Source organism: Cupressus sempervirens, chromosome 3, assembly GCF_028749045.1.
Source record: "Cupressus sempervirens isolate cs-2001-9-10 chromosome 3, ASM2874904v1, whole genome shotgun sequence".
Lineage (NCBI taxonomy): Eukaryota > Viridiplantae > Streptophyta > Pinopsida > Cupressales > Cupressaceae > Cupressus > Cupressus sempervirens.
The window spans coordinates 907,395,018-907,413,086 of record NC_143120.1 but is presented as its reverse complement, the minus strand read 5'-3'; the positions used below and the strand labels follow the sequence as shown (position 1 = coordinate 907,413,086).

Genomic DNA, 18,069 nt, shown 5'->3' with positions numbered 1-18,069 from the left:
CACTATTCCTCTATAAATGTTGTCTCATTCTTCTAGTGGTTGCATGCTTTGAACAGAGACATTAAACATTTATGCGCAATGTGTTTTTTATAACAACATATATAAAATGTCTAAAGTTTCTACTGCATGTGTACCCACAGTTCAGACATCATAATATTGGAACATGTGCTTAACCATGGATCATGGTAACTCTTTTTGTGTATGCAAGGTAAGACAGCCTGTAGAAGAGATATAGAAGAGTACTGGTTGCAAATCATTCATCGGTTGAGCTTTGCTCTCTTTGCCATAGGTAAAAAGTTCTTCCCTTTGCTCCAAATCCTTCTCTGTTTCATCATGGATGCCAAAGGTACAATGTAACTTGTTACATAGTCAAGCCGAGACCACTCTGTCAGAGTAGGCCACCTAAGCTAGTAGATGTTACAGGGGATTATGACCACTAGCTAACCATGTATTGAATTGTAATCAGTAATTCTTCTTAAAAAGTTGAACTGCATGAAAGAGGTTCTCCAGACTTACTGTAAAATCTTATTACATAATACAATGTAGCATTTGTATTGACCTTGGTTTAAACGAGAGTGACTTTACCATGATACCTCTAATAATCTGAAAATGATATTTTACTGTGAATGCCAGCTAGACAGGTAGTAATATTCATATCAAATCATAGATGATAGAGATTTGAAGCTATGTGAAACAAATTTAGTGGTAGTAGTCCCTATACTTCAAATTTTGTTGTTTATTGGGCTAGGTGCATAGGTCAATTGGCAAGAGCTATACCACAGCTCTAGTCTCCCACCAACCCACGCAGTACCGAAGACAAATTGATATTTATTAATTATGAGTTTTACATATATTTCATAAATGTTAGATATTAATATTTATTAATATTTGTTAAAAGACTTTGGTTTAATAAATAATTTGAAATTATAGTTATTAATGGATTGGGATATTTACATTGAAAATTAAACTATTCAATAAATTTTATAAATAGAAATGTTCAGCTATCGATGTGAGACCTTGCACTTCTGATTTATCTTTATCATTAATTAACATTAAGTAATTCTATGTTATGGAACCCCTGGAATTTGTAATATAATTTTAACTTTAGTTTATATTTAATAAATATTAAATGTGATTCGATGTTTATTAATTAATGATTTTTTTAATGTTTCTAATATATATTTCATAAATGTTGAATGTTAATATTTGGGTATAATAAATATTTTGAGATTATTATTTAAGATTGAGATTTTTACATTGAATATTAAACTATCTAAATAAATTTTATAAATAGAAATGTTCATCTATGGATGTGATACCTTGTACTATGATTTATCTTAATTATTAATTAACTATTTATGTAATTCTACATATGGAACCCGTAGGATTTTAATTCTAATGTTAGGGGTTACTTTTATGTGCATGTGTTATCTCACGTTAACGACTTTGCTTCCGCTTTGTTTTACATTGTTGTTTGTAATCTCTTGAGAAAAATATTGTTCTGTAAACTTAGTAGCATGTTTTAGGTTAATTTCTCTTGGGTTCCCTTGCGAGGCGTTACATGCAGTCTTAAAAAGGGGGCACTCACCAATTAGTGTGTTGTTTAAGTGGTGGTAGTGTTGTTTCCACCAAGGTTCAAACCTCTATTGGACCATTGAGATTGAAGGTTTATACCACGTTGATCCAACGAGCTTGCAGATTTGAGCCTTAGCTTGGTTAACTAGGGATGAGGTCTCCCATTTGTGGCCTCACCAATTCATAGCTCCAAAGAAAAAGTGTTTCATGTGGAACCGGAAGGGCCTGTCATGCCAGCATGACCAGTCGCATTCAAAAGTTTACCAGGTACTTATTAAATATAAAAATAAAGATAGTTTCTTGTTTATCATGTTGCTTCACCACTGTATTTTCCAGTGCAACTAGGCACTGATCTAATCAGGATTCAGGGGTTTCATAGAAACTGAATTCTGCATTTATCTCTTACACTTGATAATTCAGGAGTTTTCTGTTGAAAAATAGAAAACCAAGAAAATTTCCAATATGCATAAAATTGATGTCAGTTGGCTCAGTCTGCAGAAACATTTTGGCTAAGTACAGCATTTATAAATCGATTAATTTTGTCTGCCGTTAACTCTTGTACAGACCTGTGCATATGTGTAAGCGAAAAGTGTTTACCCAATTTTTTATGATGAAAGAGCATGCTGCCTTAAAAGACTTAACAGTTCTAAATACACAAAATTAAATACACTAAATCACAAATTTCAATCCTATTATAAGATAAACATATGCTATAACTGAGTCAACACCATAACATATCAATAAAACTCTATATGACTCTCAAAGAAAAGCTGAAAAGTAAATGCACTTTTGAATGATACCAAGCTTTCCCATTCATGTTCATGATAAAACGAGACAGCTTCATATAACCTAGTATACAGGATTGCAGAATGCATTTATTCACCAAAGAGGGAAAAAATGCAAACTTCCAACTAAAGAAAAGACTATTTACCAGGTGCTGGCCATTGATGCATTGAAATTCCATCATGCGGAAAGTCAATTGATTCCATAAATGAATTTCTTCTAAATTTGGCTGATCCAATCCATCTGGGACCTACTGGATTTCCTACGTTGATTGCTGTTGAATTAGTGTTAGCAGAGTCAAGTCTAGATGTGACGCTTTGGTCAGGTCTACCAATGTTCTTGTCAGCTTTCTCATTGCCCACTGTTGATTTCTGACATGCCATTTGAGATTGATCAATTGGGTCTATCTTGTCAGCTTCATCTCTTCTGCCACCAGGTTTCAAGAGATCAGCTGACTTTGATGATCCCATGTTGGAAGCCATTCTTCCAACATTGTTTGATTCTTTCCTGGAATATGGTGATGTTTCAGGTCTTTCGCTGTTTCTAGGGACAATGACAGGAACAATATCAGCCCTATCTGATGTGTTCATGTCTTTCTTGGAATCTGCTGTTGTTTCCACTCTTACACTGTTTCTAGGAACGATAACAGGCACTACCTCAGCCCTACCTGATGTGTTTGTTTCTTTCTTGTTATCTGCCAATGTTTCCACTCTTGCGCTATTTCTTGGAACAATAACAGGCACCACATCAGCCCTACCAAACGAGTTTGTTTCTTTCTTGGAATCTGCTGCTGTTTCCACTCTTGCACTATTTCTGGGAATGATGGCAGGTATAACATCAGCCTTGCCTAATGTGTTTGTTTCTTTTTTGGAATCCGCAGCCATGTCCATCTTTGTACTGTTTCTGGGGACAACAACAGGAGCTACATCAGCCCTACCTAATGATGTGTGAAAACTGGTCACCGGCTGCACCCTAGACACATTAGTCTTCTTTGGAGTAGATACATATGATGATCCTGAATTTGCAGAATTATTCTTTGAGGCAAATGTTATTCCTGCTTGTGAAGATGGATTTGGAGGACTTTCTGCAGCTACACATGGTAGGAGGAAAAAAAATCCATTTGATCATCAAGATTGTCATCAACAAACAACTACATGGAAAACCATTTAATATAAAGAATATGGAATTAAACCAAGATATAAATAGATAGAGCAACAAATACATTTATCTCCTCTGGGTTTGTAAAGACCAGGGAAAAAACTGAATACGGCAAAACAAGCATGTTTAGAATGAAAAAGAAAAGACCATAAAAGCAAAGGTACAAATGGCATGAAAAATGTGTAACACAATAACATACCAGTAACCGATACAGCATTTTTAGGTTCCTTGTTTCCTGACTCTGAACTCTGTGCTGAGGAAAGCCTTGTGGCAGAAGTTTTTAAATTACGATCAGAATGCTGTACATATTGATGATTGCTGGAATTCAACTTCCCTTCATTGCGGGTATTTGTTGTAGATACATTTGCAGCAGCATATGGCTCCACTCGCTGAAGCATCACAAATTGAATGAATCAAGATGATAGTGCAAATGCATGTCAGGCATAATAATAAAATCTGCAATAAATGCATGGATTTGGAAAGTGAAGCGACTACTGCATACCGAAATATCCACAACCCACACACCAACACAACTTTGATTGTACGAACAACCAAGAAGCTTTTCCTTATGTATGCTGAGATCAGCCAGTTTAGACCATCCGACATCCACCGCATCATAACATATTAAAGGTTCCCAAGAAAATGTCTGCCATCCAATTAAGATAATTAAAATAATCGAACTTAAACATTGATTTAAAAGATACTGATACGAGGACAGCATTTAATATCCTATCACTTTGATGGAGTTCACCAAAGACTCCCCGACCTTCAAACTTTCATGTAGTCCGCACAGAAGAGTCCTCCCATCTGGATTGAAAATCATGGAACGAGGCCCTGTTGTCTGAAATAAAATAAATGTGAGGCCTTATATCATATATATTATAGACTATTGAATATCTAGCCTGAGTAGTTAAAAATAAAAGAAATATATAACCAAGAGGGTTCGATGAACCAATAGTGATAATAAAGCTTCTTGAAATATCATGTCTCCACTTGTCTGACAGAACATGCATATTTTTCCTGAGATGCTAATTTGTGTAAAGGTGCAGGTATTGGAATGGGAACCCAGTGCAATGATACTCAAGAATGGCAATAAGTAGGATATTTGAATTCCTCATTCATAATTTGCACAAATGAAATACTCAAGTCTCATATTGTAAATATATATAAAACAGTAAACATATATTTAAATAATTACAGATAAATATTAAACAAGTATTAATAAATAGTAAATATAATCTAAGTTGCTGATTCAGATATGGGTTCAGCTTCTGATACAGCTTCGGGAAATGGATTCAGATTCGAGGATTTGAAATTCATAAAAAATAAATTGGGTTGGGTTTGGGTTCATCTATACAAAAGTATATATTTCTAATATGTATATGTATATGTATATCTATATGTATATGTATATGTCGCAGCAAATAAACACCACTATGCTAATATTAAGGCAAGATAAAAATAGCTCGCAAACAAGCTTAAAGCATGCAAAAATTATCACCTATCAACAATCCTTGAGCAATGGCAACCAAACAAGAAAGTTTAGCAATGGAGGTAAGTTTTCTTTATCATTCACAAATGCACAAATGACATATAAAATAAGCCTTTTGACATTTTTAGTGGTTGCTTTTAGGGTTTGAGATTCATTTAGACCAAAATAAACAAAAAAAACTTTCTAGAAAAGTCAAAAAAAAAGATGTTTTGGACAGAATTTGACTCAGATTTGTCTGCTGGAAATCAATTTTAATGCAAATTCTTCCAAATTCCTTCCGGGTCCTCCTGTCAGAATTTGCAGTGAATTTTGGTGACTGTGGAAGAATTAGTAACGAATTTGACAGTGAGCTGAATTTGTTCAGAATCAAGCCTGACTTGGAGAGGTCTGGGAGCAAATCTGGTAACTTAGAATATCAATATAAAATAACATAATATATAATTTGTATATACAATATTTTTTAATGCATAATATAAATATTAAATATATCATACATTTAATCTATATATATATATATATATATATATATATATATATATATATATATATATATATATATATATATATATATATATCATATAAAAATATTATGTTATACTAATAATCTATTAAATATATATAAATATTCAATATGCCAAAAATATTTTAACAATAAATAAATATCATGGTTACCCGGGGACCCATCTCCCACCCCTTGAGACGCATCTCGGAGTTAGAGATGTGCCTTCAAGTTCAGCACTGGAGACACCTTCAGAAGCTTCCCAACACACAGGGTTCTTTCGACATCTGCCTCTAAGGTCTCCCTCGACCGGAAATTAATATCTCCCACAAGAAAACTGAAGGCAAAAGGGAGGCAAATAAATAAAATAAGTCTGCATGATGTTTCATGGTGATATTTGGATGATACAAGTAATCCATGCAAGGTTATAGCAATCAGATCTACTGCTAATGTAAACTTTTTGCAAGGGACAATAACAGTTGTATGACTGATTTCCTGTCATTGTAAAGCTCTACAGATAATTGCCTTCACTATTACCTTTTCTTGAGTGACTGATTTAACATTTTTATTTTCAAAGTTCTATGTTATAATATTTATTTTAAATTATTAAATTCTATTAAAAAAATTTAAAAACATCTCCAAGTACCGTGTCTCCTATTTTTTAAAATTAGTCATACCATTACCAGTACAAGTCTCTGGTGTCTCCAAGCAATTCAACCCCCAGTAACTGTGAATAATAATATTAATTATATATTGTGTTATAGTTTATATTTATATGTAATAATATAAATGTATATTTTATATAAATATTAAATATTATGCTAAAATTATTCTAACCGGTGAAATACATTTGTTGTTGCTTTCCCCAAACAATAGAGTCTAAAATATATAAAAATTGATAACCTCAGACATATCATATCCCTTAAATGGCAATGGAGATTGCCTCCTAGCTCTTCAAATTGACAAGTACTGAAGCCACGCCCTATCAATGTTGCAGACGCCAGACAGGCATTTTCATGACAAACCAGAGGTGTACCCACGGCCAGACTCATAATGGACCAGGAACTATATCAAACCCCACAAAGACAGCAAAAATTATTGCCGTTTCAAGAACTTATGTAAGATTACTTTGTTGTGACTTCAAATTTTCCAAGATATCAATTGCTTAAGCCTGCTGACAGTTGCATGTTTGAAACATGTAGTCTTCGTACACAATATTCTAGGTACTGGTTTCCAAAGTTAGGAAACTTTTTTAAGAATCCTAAGAACCTTTTGAATCAAAAACAATCTGCTGGAGTCTATTATAGTGAATGCTGATGTGGACATTTTATACATTGGAGAGTGGTAGAAAGATTCAAAAAAGGGAAAACAAATTTGCAAAAAACATTCAATATGGCCATGCGAAAGCCTGTAACAAGCAAAACATTCTTCAGAAACAACATATAAGGATTGCACGATGAAAACTAAGGGATTGGTGAAAGAACCACTTCATAAAAATAAAGATATGAAACACAATAAAAAATTGGACTGTGTCAAAATAATTTTCATGGGGATGAAGATCTAGAGTTCAGTGACTCATGAAAATCGGCAATTCACAAACTTAGGGAGATAAATGATCATCATTGGAGAAATATTTGGCATATAATCTATAATTTAGCAAATTTATAATACAATATACTATCTGATATATTTGCAATTGAAGGAGAAGAGAACACTTGTGGATTTCTTGTAAATTACAGTGGAAGAGCTCTCTACCACTTGATGTAATAACTAAATTTTCTATATTAGGAGCTCCAATTTGTAATCCAAATCATTTCTTCTAATGATGGGTCATTGATCGATAAGGCTCCAGGGAAGTCATCCTTGATCGAAGGAATAACGTCCAATACTTGCAATACTTGATGAGAATGTGGAGATTAGACGCGATACATAAATGAAAAAATATATAAAAACTATGTTTGCCAAAGTTTCAACAACAGGAAACTAACAAAGAAGTAAAAATGCCATAGCTAAGTGTTTCTACTATTATGGTAAAATAATGAATATGTTATTAAACAAAGATAATGATCTATATATACAAGTATACACAAGAATGTTTCCATAACAAACAGAAAGAGTTAATGGAAACATTACAAAAAGAGTGACCATTAGAAAAAGACGAAAGAGAGAGTAAATAGCAACTATCTAATATCGTAATACCCTCCCTTAACGGTCAATCTATCTTCAAAAAAAAAAAATTTGCATGTCCTCAAAAAGCGTTATAGGTAGTCTTGGGTTGATCAAAGAGGTCTACATGTTCTGCAATGTTGGTCTGTGTCTAAGACCCTCCCTGCTTCCGTTGGTCAGAAGCAAGGCAAGTGCTACACTCTTAGATCACATGACAAAATTAGTGGCAATAGTTGCACCGAATTTGCTTCTTCTTGGAACTATTTTGAGACTAAGCAGATAACTGAAATGGGCCTTTATCCTTGTCAAAGGATTGGGCTGAAAAAGCTTGTTCAAAGGAAGATGAACGAGCACTGCTTCCAAATTGTTGTTTCCAATAGTCCTGCTGCAAAACTTTGGTGCACAAATCTAGAAATTAGATGTAAACATTAATTGCAGTAATGTTGAGAGTCTCAACAAAGTGCTCATAGGATGATGGTAGACTTTTCAAAGTAATGACCACCATATCCTTTTCCTCCAGTGTACAGCCAATGACCTCAAGTTGATCTCTGAAGTCCTTAATCTTTAGAAGATGTTCCTACAAGGATATGCGCTCATCAATAAAAAAATAGAGAATAGCTAGTTCTCCAGAAAGAAGGCTTTGCTTTTATCTGATGACTTGTGGAGATCCTTCAGTGTTGTCCAAATCTTTGCAACTATCTTGCCAAATGACACTTGAGGTAGCTGATAATCAGTAACTAAAATCTTAATAAGCATAACCACTTCACAATTACGCTCATCAAACTTCTCTTGAGTAGCATTCACTGTGGTACAACGAGTCTTAGTACCCAAAACAAGCATTCTCTACTTCCAAGTGTAGTAGTGCTTTATGTTGAATTGTTGACTACCTTCTAAGAGGAGATTGGTGAGAGATGCCATGACACATTTTTAATGCAAAAAAACGTGAATATCTGAAAAGGCACAAACTTTGAGGCAAATTGACGGAAGAACTAGAAAAAATGGAAGGACACCCAAAAGAGAGCTCAAAAACCTAGAAAGAATCTAATATTCGATTCTAAAACCGTTGGCCCAAAAATCGAGGCACAAAAATTTATGCACCTAGAAAAACGGAGTCCAACCCAGTTGAGATTTGGAAAATCCCTCCAAGAATTTGCAAAAAGATTTTCAAAACTACAAACAATATGAGAGTTTCGTAGGAAACCCTGGCCCATTTTTAAAACCCCAAAAAATGGCAGCTTTGACTATCAAAAAGTGGTGGAAAATGAAATTGTTGGACAAAAATCAGAGACAGCAGGTTTAAAACACCCTACAAGCCACCCTTTGCAGAAGATTGTGCAAAAATAATAGGTTGAAAATGCCCAAAAAAAAGCCAAGAAATTGCAGAAAAATAGGCTCACAAAAAAACAAATTCCTACAAAAACGAAAAAATGAACACACCTAGGCAAAGATTTTGAAAATCCCGTACTAAAAATTTCAAGAAAAAATTATAGATATTCAAAACCTATTTCGAAAAATAAATTAGAAAATTTCAATAATGAAATTATTTTTCGGAAAAAAATAGCTTTGATACCATAATATGGTAAAATAACGAATGTGTTATTAAATAGAGATTATAAATGATTTATATATACAAGAACACACAAGAATGTTTCTATAATGAACAAAGAGAGAAATATAAATATTTCATAGAGAGAACAAGAAAGTTTCCATAACGAATACAAGGAGTTTATAGAAACATTACAAAAAGAGTTACCTCTAGAAAAAGAGGGAAGAGAGAGTAAATAGAAACTATCTAATATCTACTGCATCCATGATCTCATGGGAATATCCCTATGTCAGCATGTTTGTGCTAGATGAAAAATACAACTACTAGTCATGTAATAATCAAAGAAACCACACTTGTTTTCTATCTTGCTCAGCCTGTCACTGATTCCTTGGCCACCTTAATTTTCGACAATGGAGGCTACAAACACCCATTTTACTGAGATGCACTCAATTACCACAGCCATTTTTGTTTTTTTTCCTCAAGCATAAAACCAACTTTCTTACTCAAGCTGTTATCCCATGCACCAGTTTACTAACCATTCAAAATTCACAATTTTTGTGAGCAAATAATTGTGAATCTATTGCTCAAACTCAGAACGCTTTTAATACAAGTGTATTTGCCTAAGTTTGAACTTATTTGAGGCACCCAAACAAGCCTAGCAATACACCACTACTAAAACTCTCCCTGCAAAATCGAGAATGTTCAATTTGGATAGAGAGAGATTACAAAAATGCCAAAACTTTAACAGATATCTTCAAAGTTGCATTTTGCATACTTTACTAATGGTGCATAGAAAGTTCTTCCTGGAAGCACATCCTGCATGAACAACAATAACCCTACCAAAATCCTAAAGTCCAAAAGCCTATACTGTTCAATGATTTCCACATTTGGACATAAAAATGTGATTACCTTTAGTGTTGCGATTATTTATAAATGGAGTAGGTCAAAATAATTTGAATGGGGATGAACATCTAGAGCTTAGTGACTTCTGAAAGTCAAATGGTTCACAAATTTAAGGAGATCAATGCATCATTGGCAAAATATTTGGCATCTAAGCTATAATTTAGCTAAGTTATAATACCAAATGATATTTTTGCAATTTATAGAAAAGTGAACATGTGGATTTCTTGTAAATAGCAGTCGAAAGGCTCTCTACCACTTAATGTAATAACTGAATTTTCTATAGTAGGAACTCAAATTTGCAATCCTGATCATTTCTTGTGATGATGAGACATTGATCGATGAGAATCTTGAGAAGTCAGAGGAATAACTTCCAATAGTTGCAATACTTGATAAGAACATGGAGATTAGATGCAATCCATAAATTAAAAAAATGCTAAAAACTATGTTTCCCACGTGTCAACAATACGAAACTATCAAAGATGTAAAAATTTACAGCTAAGTGTTTCTGCTGCATCCATTATCCCATGTGAGTCTCCCTGGGTCAGCATGCTTGTGCTACATAGCAAACGCTACTACTATTCATGATATAAGCAAGCCCAAACTATTTTTCATCTTGTCCAGCTTCCCACTGATTCTGTGGCCACCTTAATTTTAGACAAAGAAGGCTACAACCACCCATTTACTCAGATGCACTCAATTACCATAGCCATTTTTCTTTTTTTTATTAAAGCATATAAACCAACTTTCTTGCTCAAGCTATTATCTTATGTACCAGTTTGATCACCATTCAAGATTCACAGTTTTTGTGAACAAACCACTGTGAATCCATGCTCAAACTCACAATACTTTTATACAAGTGTGATAGCCTAAGTTTGACATTATAAGAGGCAGCCAAACAAGCCTAGCAAACACTAACACTACCAAAACCCTAAACCCCAACAGTCTGTGATGTTCTATTATTAATTTATTTTCTTTAGTGTTGAAATTATTTGTAATTACTAATTAGCCATCATTTGCTAGGAGTTGATTATGCCCAATGAAGTGTGACATTGCTTATAAATTATGAAAAAAATTTGGGTAATGCAATGATTGGTTGTGAGTGATCACACACAATGTTCTAGCCTAAAGCAGCATAACTGTGAGATGACCAATTGGTGTAGGATACTGGACAAGAGAACTGGGATCAAAACCTTACCTTGTGAGTCAGATAAAACCACATGATTCTTGTTAACGTTTACCAGAATTTTCAGAGGTTGTTTGCATTGTCAGAAAAGAAAAAAGATAGTTAACATTGTCATTTTTATACTTGTCTCAAAAAGCAAAAACATCATAATTCTTTCAAGATATAAAGTGCCCAAACTCAATCAATACAACACTCTACATATCTACATTTGGGAATATTCTTATGAATGCAATCTTATAGCCAACAGCAACATCTTCATCTCTATAAGGTGCCACCCTCCTTGGCAACAAAAGTATCTCTGCTCATATTTTAACGATCAAGCAAATGCAAAGAAATGCAAGGGCATGATCATCTCGTTCCAACAGTCAACAATGATATGTTGCACCTTTTGAAAAATGATTATATTATGTGAAGCTCCTTGGCTTCCATCATGGTTCCTGTTTTTTCAACCATAAAGTCCATCCCGTAGTTCAACTTCTCGCTGATATATCGGCCATAAATCAACTTCTTGTGAGAAGTTCTAAGCGGCGAGAAATTTTGAGATTTTATCGCGGTTTCGGGGGCTGAGATTTTGAACTTCTCGCAGCAAGAAGTTGGCAATAACTTGGCAATATATCGTCAATTTCTCACAATAACTTGCAGTCTTCTCGCAGGCAGTGTGCCAATAAAGTCCTGCACGCAAAAACATCATTTATTGTTTTGTTTGCTGCGTTCAGCATCTTGGGTGGAGGAGAAGGGTTTTGGAGCAGCACCTAAAAGTTTGGCATTGATTTGTAGCGATTTCTAGTGGATTAGGAGCATATTCAAAGCTCTTCCCAAGCAAATCTAGATCCACAAGTAAGTTTCTCAATTTTTTGTTCTTTTTAGTTAAACTTCTTTTTGTCTTCTCATACTTGCATATCTTGCATCTAACTTAATTAAAACTCTAGAAATACCATTTGTAATGTTCTCTAATACGTTTTAGAGTGTAATGACAAAGACCTAACACCATCTTATTGTAATTTTTCCAAAAACAATCAAGTTTTTCTCAATAATTTCAAAACCTAAAGGCTAATACATTTTTTGTTTTATTCTCTAATTTTCCAGCAAATATGGCTTCCTCTACATCTGGTCAGTTGCAGCATCTCCCAATGGTGCCATAGCATGTCCATCTGGATTCATAGGCACGCAACCTAAAGGGGCTAGAGACTTTGCATTGAAATATGCCTTTAAAGGAACAAAGTATAATAGTGTCATATGCATGAAATGTGAAAAACAAATCCGTGGAGGCACATCTCGTTTGAAGTACCACCTTGCTGGTATAGAAAAGTGTGACACAAGGGTTTGTGATGTGACTAAGGAGGAAATAAAAAGGGTGATGATAGCTTTGCTTAGTGCCCAAGACGAGAAGAAGTTGAAAAGGGAAAAGGCAAAATTGGCCATGAGGGCAGCCATTTATGAATCGCCAGGTATGTTTCCTTTTAAGATTCATTTATTATTTTCTAATCACGACTAATGATTGTGCTAAAACAATTATCATGATTCATAATGAAATGATGCGGGTTGTGTCATGTGACTAGGTATCCCAATCACCCTTGATGAAGAAGAAGAAGCACTTGAGGGGATAGTGGGCTCTTTTCGTGGCCCACGGATCTGCGCACAGAAGCTTGGGCTCATTACAGTACATAACACACCTACCTATGGCAAGGCCTCGAGCTCAACTTCAACATCTGTTGGTTCTGGTAGACCACAAAACTCTTCAATTGATGGTTATTTTGTGCATAGAAACACACCTCGAGCACAACCATCATTGGAGGGTACTAGATGGAACTATGATGTGCATGAGCAACTTGACATTCAATGTGATGATTTTTGGTTTTTTAACAAGCTCTCCTTCAATGCTGCAATGAGTCCATATTTCCTGAATCTTGTGACTGGTTGTATGGTAGCGGGAAAGGGCAACAAGCCACCTACTCCTGCAGCCTTGAGTGGGAGGTAGTTCACTTGTTTCAAACTTTAATACTTTTACAGTTTTACAATTTACTTGTTTTTGTTGGAAGTAATTTTTCTTAATCAAAGTTGTGACTTAAAGTTAATCTCTTCTTGTTTTTTTGTGCTTGTAATTGTTGAAAGATGTTGTTTCTAGGGGTAAAGATGTGGTTGAAGAGCAAAAGTTACAATGGAAACCGTATGGCTGCACCATACTTTCAAATGAATGGACGGATGGAAGAAACCGTACCATCATCAACTTTTTAGTTTCTTGCAAGGATCAAGTAGTCTTCTTCAATCCTTGGATAACTCAGACAAGATAAAGACGGTTGAGACTTTGGCTTGAATGCTAGAGAATGTTGTGATGGAGGTTGGAGCTGAAAATGCGGTGCAAATCATAACCGACAATGCGATGGCATATGTGGCAACGGGTAGGATCTTACAAGAAAAGCATAACACACTCTTTTGGTCTCCTTGTGTAGCGCATGTTATTGACCTTCTTTTGGAGGATATAGGGAAATTGGATTGGGTGAAACCGGTTGTAGAGGAAGCAAGGAAGATAACAAAATATATCTAAAATCACCCTTGGGTCCTTCGCTTGATGAGAGACTACACCGAAGACAAGGAGTTGGTTAGACCCGCAGTCACAAGACTTGCAATGATTTTTTCAACGTTGCATAGTGTTCATCATATGAATCCTTTGAGGCAAATGTTTGTGTGTCCAAAATGTCTATAGTCAAGTTATTCAAAGAAGGTTGATGGGCAGAGCGTTGCACACATTGTGTTTGACATCTATTTTTTTGATCGAGCTACAAAAATCATGGAGGTAATTTGGAAACTTCAAAATTTGGAAAAAAAAATTTGTACTTATTAATCAAGCCTTTCATTATTAATTTATAACCCTACTCTCTGATTAATAATTGTTTTCTACTTTTCAATTGTAGGTGGTGAAGCCCTTGGTTAGAGTTCTCCGCTTGGTATATGGGGAACAAACCCCAATGGGGTCCCTTTATGAGGCCATGGATAGGGTGAAAGAAGCTATAAAAAATAAGTACAAGGGAGAGAGCCTAAAATTTCAGCCCATATGGGATATTATTGATAGGAGATGGAGAAATCGGCTCCACCAACCCATTCATGCAGCAAGGTATTTCCTCAACCCTTGTTACCACTTCTCTCCATCATATGCAAATCCCAGTGGAGAGGTCATGGAGGGCTTTAGCAAATGCATGCAGAGGATGGTACTTAACATTGCGGTGAGAGACCTCATTGTGCTCGAGATGGAAGCATACCAAAATGCAACGGGAAAACTATTCTCCTCAGCCTTGGCAAAGAGAGGCAAAAACACTCAGACCCTAGGAACAATATTTGAAATTTGGAGTCTCTCACATGCATGATAAGTAGATGAATCCTAAGCTACAAAAACTTGTCCTAATCTTGCTTTCTAACTCCTTAGTATTTATCTTCCAAATGCTTGGTGGCAAAATTGGGATGATAATGTCCCAAAACTGCAAAAGCTTGCTCTTCGCATCTTATGTCAGCCTTGTAGCTCATCTAGTTGTGAGCGTAATTGGAGCTCGTTCAAATCTATTCACACAAAGAAGAGGAACAAGTTGGCACAAAAACGCCTAAATGATAGTGTCTTTGTGCATTATAACCTCAAGTTGCACATAAGAAAGGTAATGTCAGCAACAACTGAGCCACTTGATCTGGATGACATAGATCCTTTTGGTGATTGGACATCACAGGAGCAACCTTTACTATTCACGAAGGATGATATATGAGTTGGAGAGGGAAGCTATGGAGGAGGATGGTTTTGCAATGGGGCTAGACGACATTCAAGAGAAGGGCAATGAGAGTGAGGACAGTGAGAATGAGCACAGTGATAGTGAGGATAAGGATGATAAGGAGTCATTGCCAGGGCCAACACTGGCACTACCACAAACGACTACTATGGCTAGAGCTGCTAGACCCCCTCCCTCTCTCATAGTTTTTACTAGAACTACTGGAATGGGGAAGAGGAAGATGTAGACTAGTTTCATATTGAACTTGACATTTGTATTTTCTTATATTTTGATAAAGACAATTTGGTATTTGTAGCTTGCTTCAAAGTTCAGAGTCTATGACTACATCGGCATTCCACATGAGGATGTGATTTTGTTACTTATTGCATTTATATATATCTAGATCAGCTTGTTTGGTTTGTTTACTCATTTACTGACTGAATTCATGCATCTACTTATTTAATTTTGTGAAAAAAATGCATTTTTAATTAAATTAAAGCCATTTTTAAAATTCTTGATATTTTCCCGCGAAGTTGTTGTTTTCTCTCTGACATTTGCCAAGATATTTTTTTTTTTAGCCTCGCCGAGAATGAGATTTTGAACTCTAGTCCATCCCATCATTAATTTCAACAAAACACAGGCAAACTCTAACAAGATTTGATCGTTGTACCCAGATAAAATAAAGTATGCTCTAATACAATTCAAAGAAAACACAGCCAAACAAAGAAGAGACCAGAGAGTTAATGGATGCACATGATTCAGCTCTAGAAAATAAGTTTTTTATACTTGTCTCGAAAAGCACAAACATTAAAATTCTTTCAAATTATGAAGTGCCCAAACTCAATCAAGACAACACTCGCCAACACCAACTTCTTCATCTCTATATGGTGCCACTCACCTTGGCAATGTAAGTATCTCTGTTGATACGTCAACGATCAAGCAACTGCAAGGGCATGATCATCTCGTTCCAACAGTCAACAATGATATGTTGCACCTTTTGAAAAATGCTTATATTAGGTCAGGCACCTTGGCTTCCATTATGGTTCTTAGTTTTTCAACCATATAGTCCATCCCATTATCAATTTCAACAAAACAAAGGCAATCTGTTACAAGCTTTGATTATTGTACCTGCATAAAATAAAGCTAAGTTACCATATTTGGTGGTCTAGCACTGAATTTGAAAGTCAAATTGGTGCTAATTCAAATTCAACTCAAGCTCGCTTTTTTCTGACATATTCGCTGCCAAAACATCGAGCAGGACCCTGGTCAAATGACCAATGAATTTGACTAAATGTTAAAATTGCCAAGCAAGTTGGAGACGAATTTGTTTGCATTTGAGCAAATTTTCTTGTTTGACTGAATTTGAGCTGACATGGATCTCGTTTTTAACACCCAAACTGACATGGATTTTTTGTTTGACCAAATTTGAGGTGACATGAATTGTTTGTTTGTCTTTAGTTTGCTAAACCTAAAGGCTAAAGTCACCCGTGTATTGTCTTTGCTTGTTTCCTTTTTAATACCCGAAATTAGCAAAAAACCCAGGCTCAGCAGGAAAACAATGAACATAGCAAACGCAAGCTCGGCGGGAAAACGGCAAGCATAGCAAATAATGTTGGAGGAAAAGGATAAGCATAGGAAAAAGATGAGTTACAGGCATACACGGGTAGAAAAAGACGAGCTAAGACAAAAATGTGGGCACAAAAATGCAGTCAGTAAACAAAAAACTCAAGAATGAAGGCCACAAAAATGCAGTCAATAAAGGAAAAACTCAGAAACATGGGCATTCAAAGCAGCTTCAGGTATTTTTGTTTGTTTTTTATTGTTTTCAAAAAAAAAAAACTGTTTGTAACAGTTTTTTTTATAATTGTAAATTTTATAGATTAATTTTTAGTTTTTTTAATTTATTATTGTATACTTAGTTCATTTTGGCAAGATGTATGAGAGCATATATAATAGTGTTACATCCCAAATCTTGCTACATTAAATGATATTCTATCCGTTGGAAAACTCATGTGAAGTTAGCTATTCGGTAAATTTGTTAAGAGTTATGGGTCATGTGCAATTGATTTATCAATAAAGTAGTTAATGATATTTTGATTTTTGTGAAATGTAAATTTGGTTATAAGTGTGTTATGTGACATGTTAGTTAACCACTGAGATGAATTTGGAAAATGAACACCTTAGAAATTTAAAATGACTGTGCCATTTTTTTATTACTTTTTTCAAATTATTGGAAATATATTATTATATAGGACCATTTCCATTTTGCAAGAGCATGACGACAAGGGAAGTGTTGCCAAAATGTAAGTTAGGAAGGGGACATCCAAATCCACCAACAGGCCAACAGGTATGAGCCTAACCACCTAGACCAAGGACTAGAACAGCTTGACAAGCAAGTACGTACAAGGACTACCATGAGCCATCCAAATAAGCAAAACACTATAAAGAACTAAATAAGAAATGTTACCTTCATTGTGGAATGATCTTGGTGTACCTTGCAAGCTATCATGTCTTAGTAATATCACGTCCATAATCATACTTGGGTGGGTATGAAATATGTACGTATGTGTGTATATATATATATATATATAGATATATACCTTGCAAGCTATCATGCCTTAGTATAGTAATATCACGTCCGTACTCATACTTGGGTGGGTATGAAATATGTACACATATATAGAGAGTAATAAAGATATTGCCTTATTAATTAAAATATTTTGATTTAATTATTAAGTCACTTGTTATCTCTAGTTAACTTAAGCTAAACTTTTAGGCATATAATAGTTAATACTTTTATTAATTATTATCATGCAACCTAGGTTTTACCCTGTTAGGGTTTTGATCTCCTTTTATAAGGATTGATCTCTTTGTAATTTTATTCATTCACTTTTGATTATAGCAATCTCTCTTTTTGCTCGTCAAGAATGTCTCATCTATGGATCTGGCAATTCCAACCTCCATAGCTTTTACTTCTCTCTTTTTAGGTGTTTGCATGTAGGTGATTTTTGGGAG

At 34.9% G+C, this 18,069-nt stretch overlaps 1 protein-coding gene across 10 annotated transcripts in view; it reads right to left on the bottom strand.

Annotated features, from left to right (window-relative positions):
* The window catches only part of LOC149569727 (katanin p80 WD40 repeat-containing subunit B1 homolog KTN80.4-like), a 75,703-nt gene that overhangs the window by 31,389 nt on the left and 26,245 nt on the right, over positions 1-18,069 (bottom strand). For 6 of the 10 annotated variants that reach the window (XR_016362796.1, XR_016362797.1, XM_089822449.1 and 3 more), the window contains 4 exons: positions 4,283-4,357; positions 4,019-4,162; positions 3,716-3,905; positions 2,507-3,448 (listed from right to left, as the gene is read on the bottom strand). Coding sequence is in view for 8 of the 10 variants with exons in the window: in XM_089822449.1 (XP_089678575.1) it covers positions 2,507-3,448; positions 3,716-3,905; positions 4,019-4,162; positions 4,283-4,357 (1,351 nt within the window). In the remaining 2 variants the exon portion in view is untranslated. The remainder of the gene's footprint in view (positions 1-2,506; positions 3,449-3,715; positions 3,906-4,018; positions 4,163-4,282; positions 4,358-18,069) is intronic. The other 4 variants (XM_089822453.1, XM_089822456.1, XM_089822457.1 and 1 more) reach the window with 1 other exon arrangement.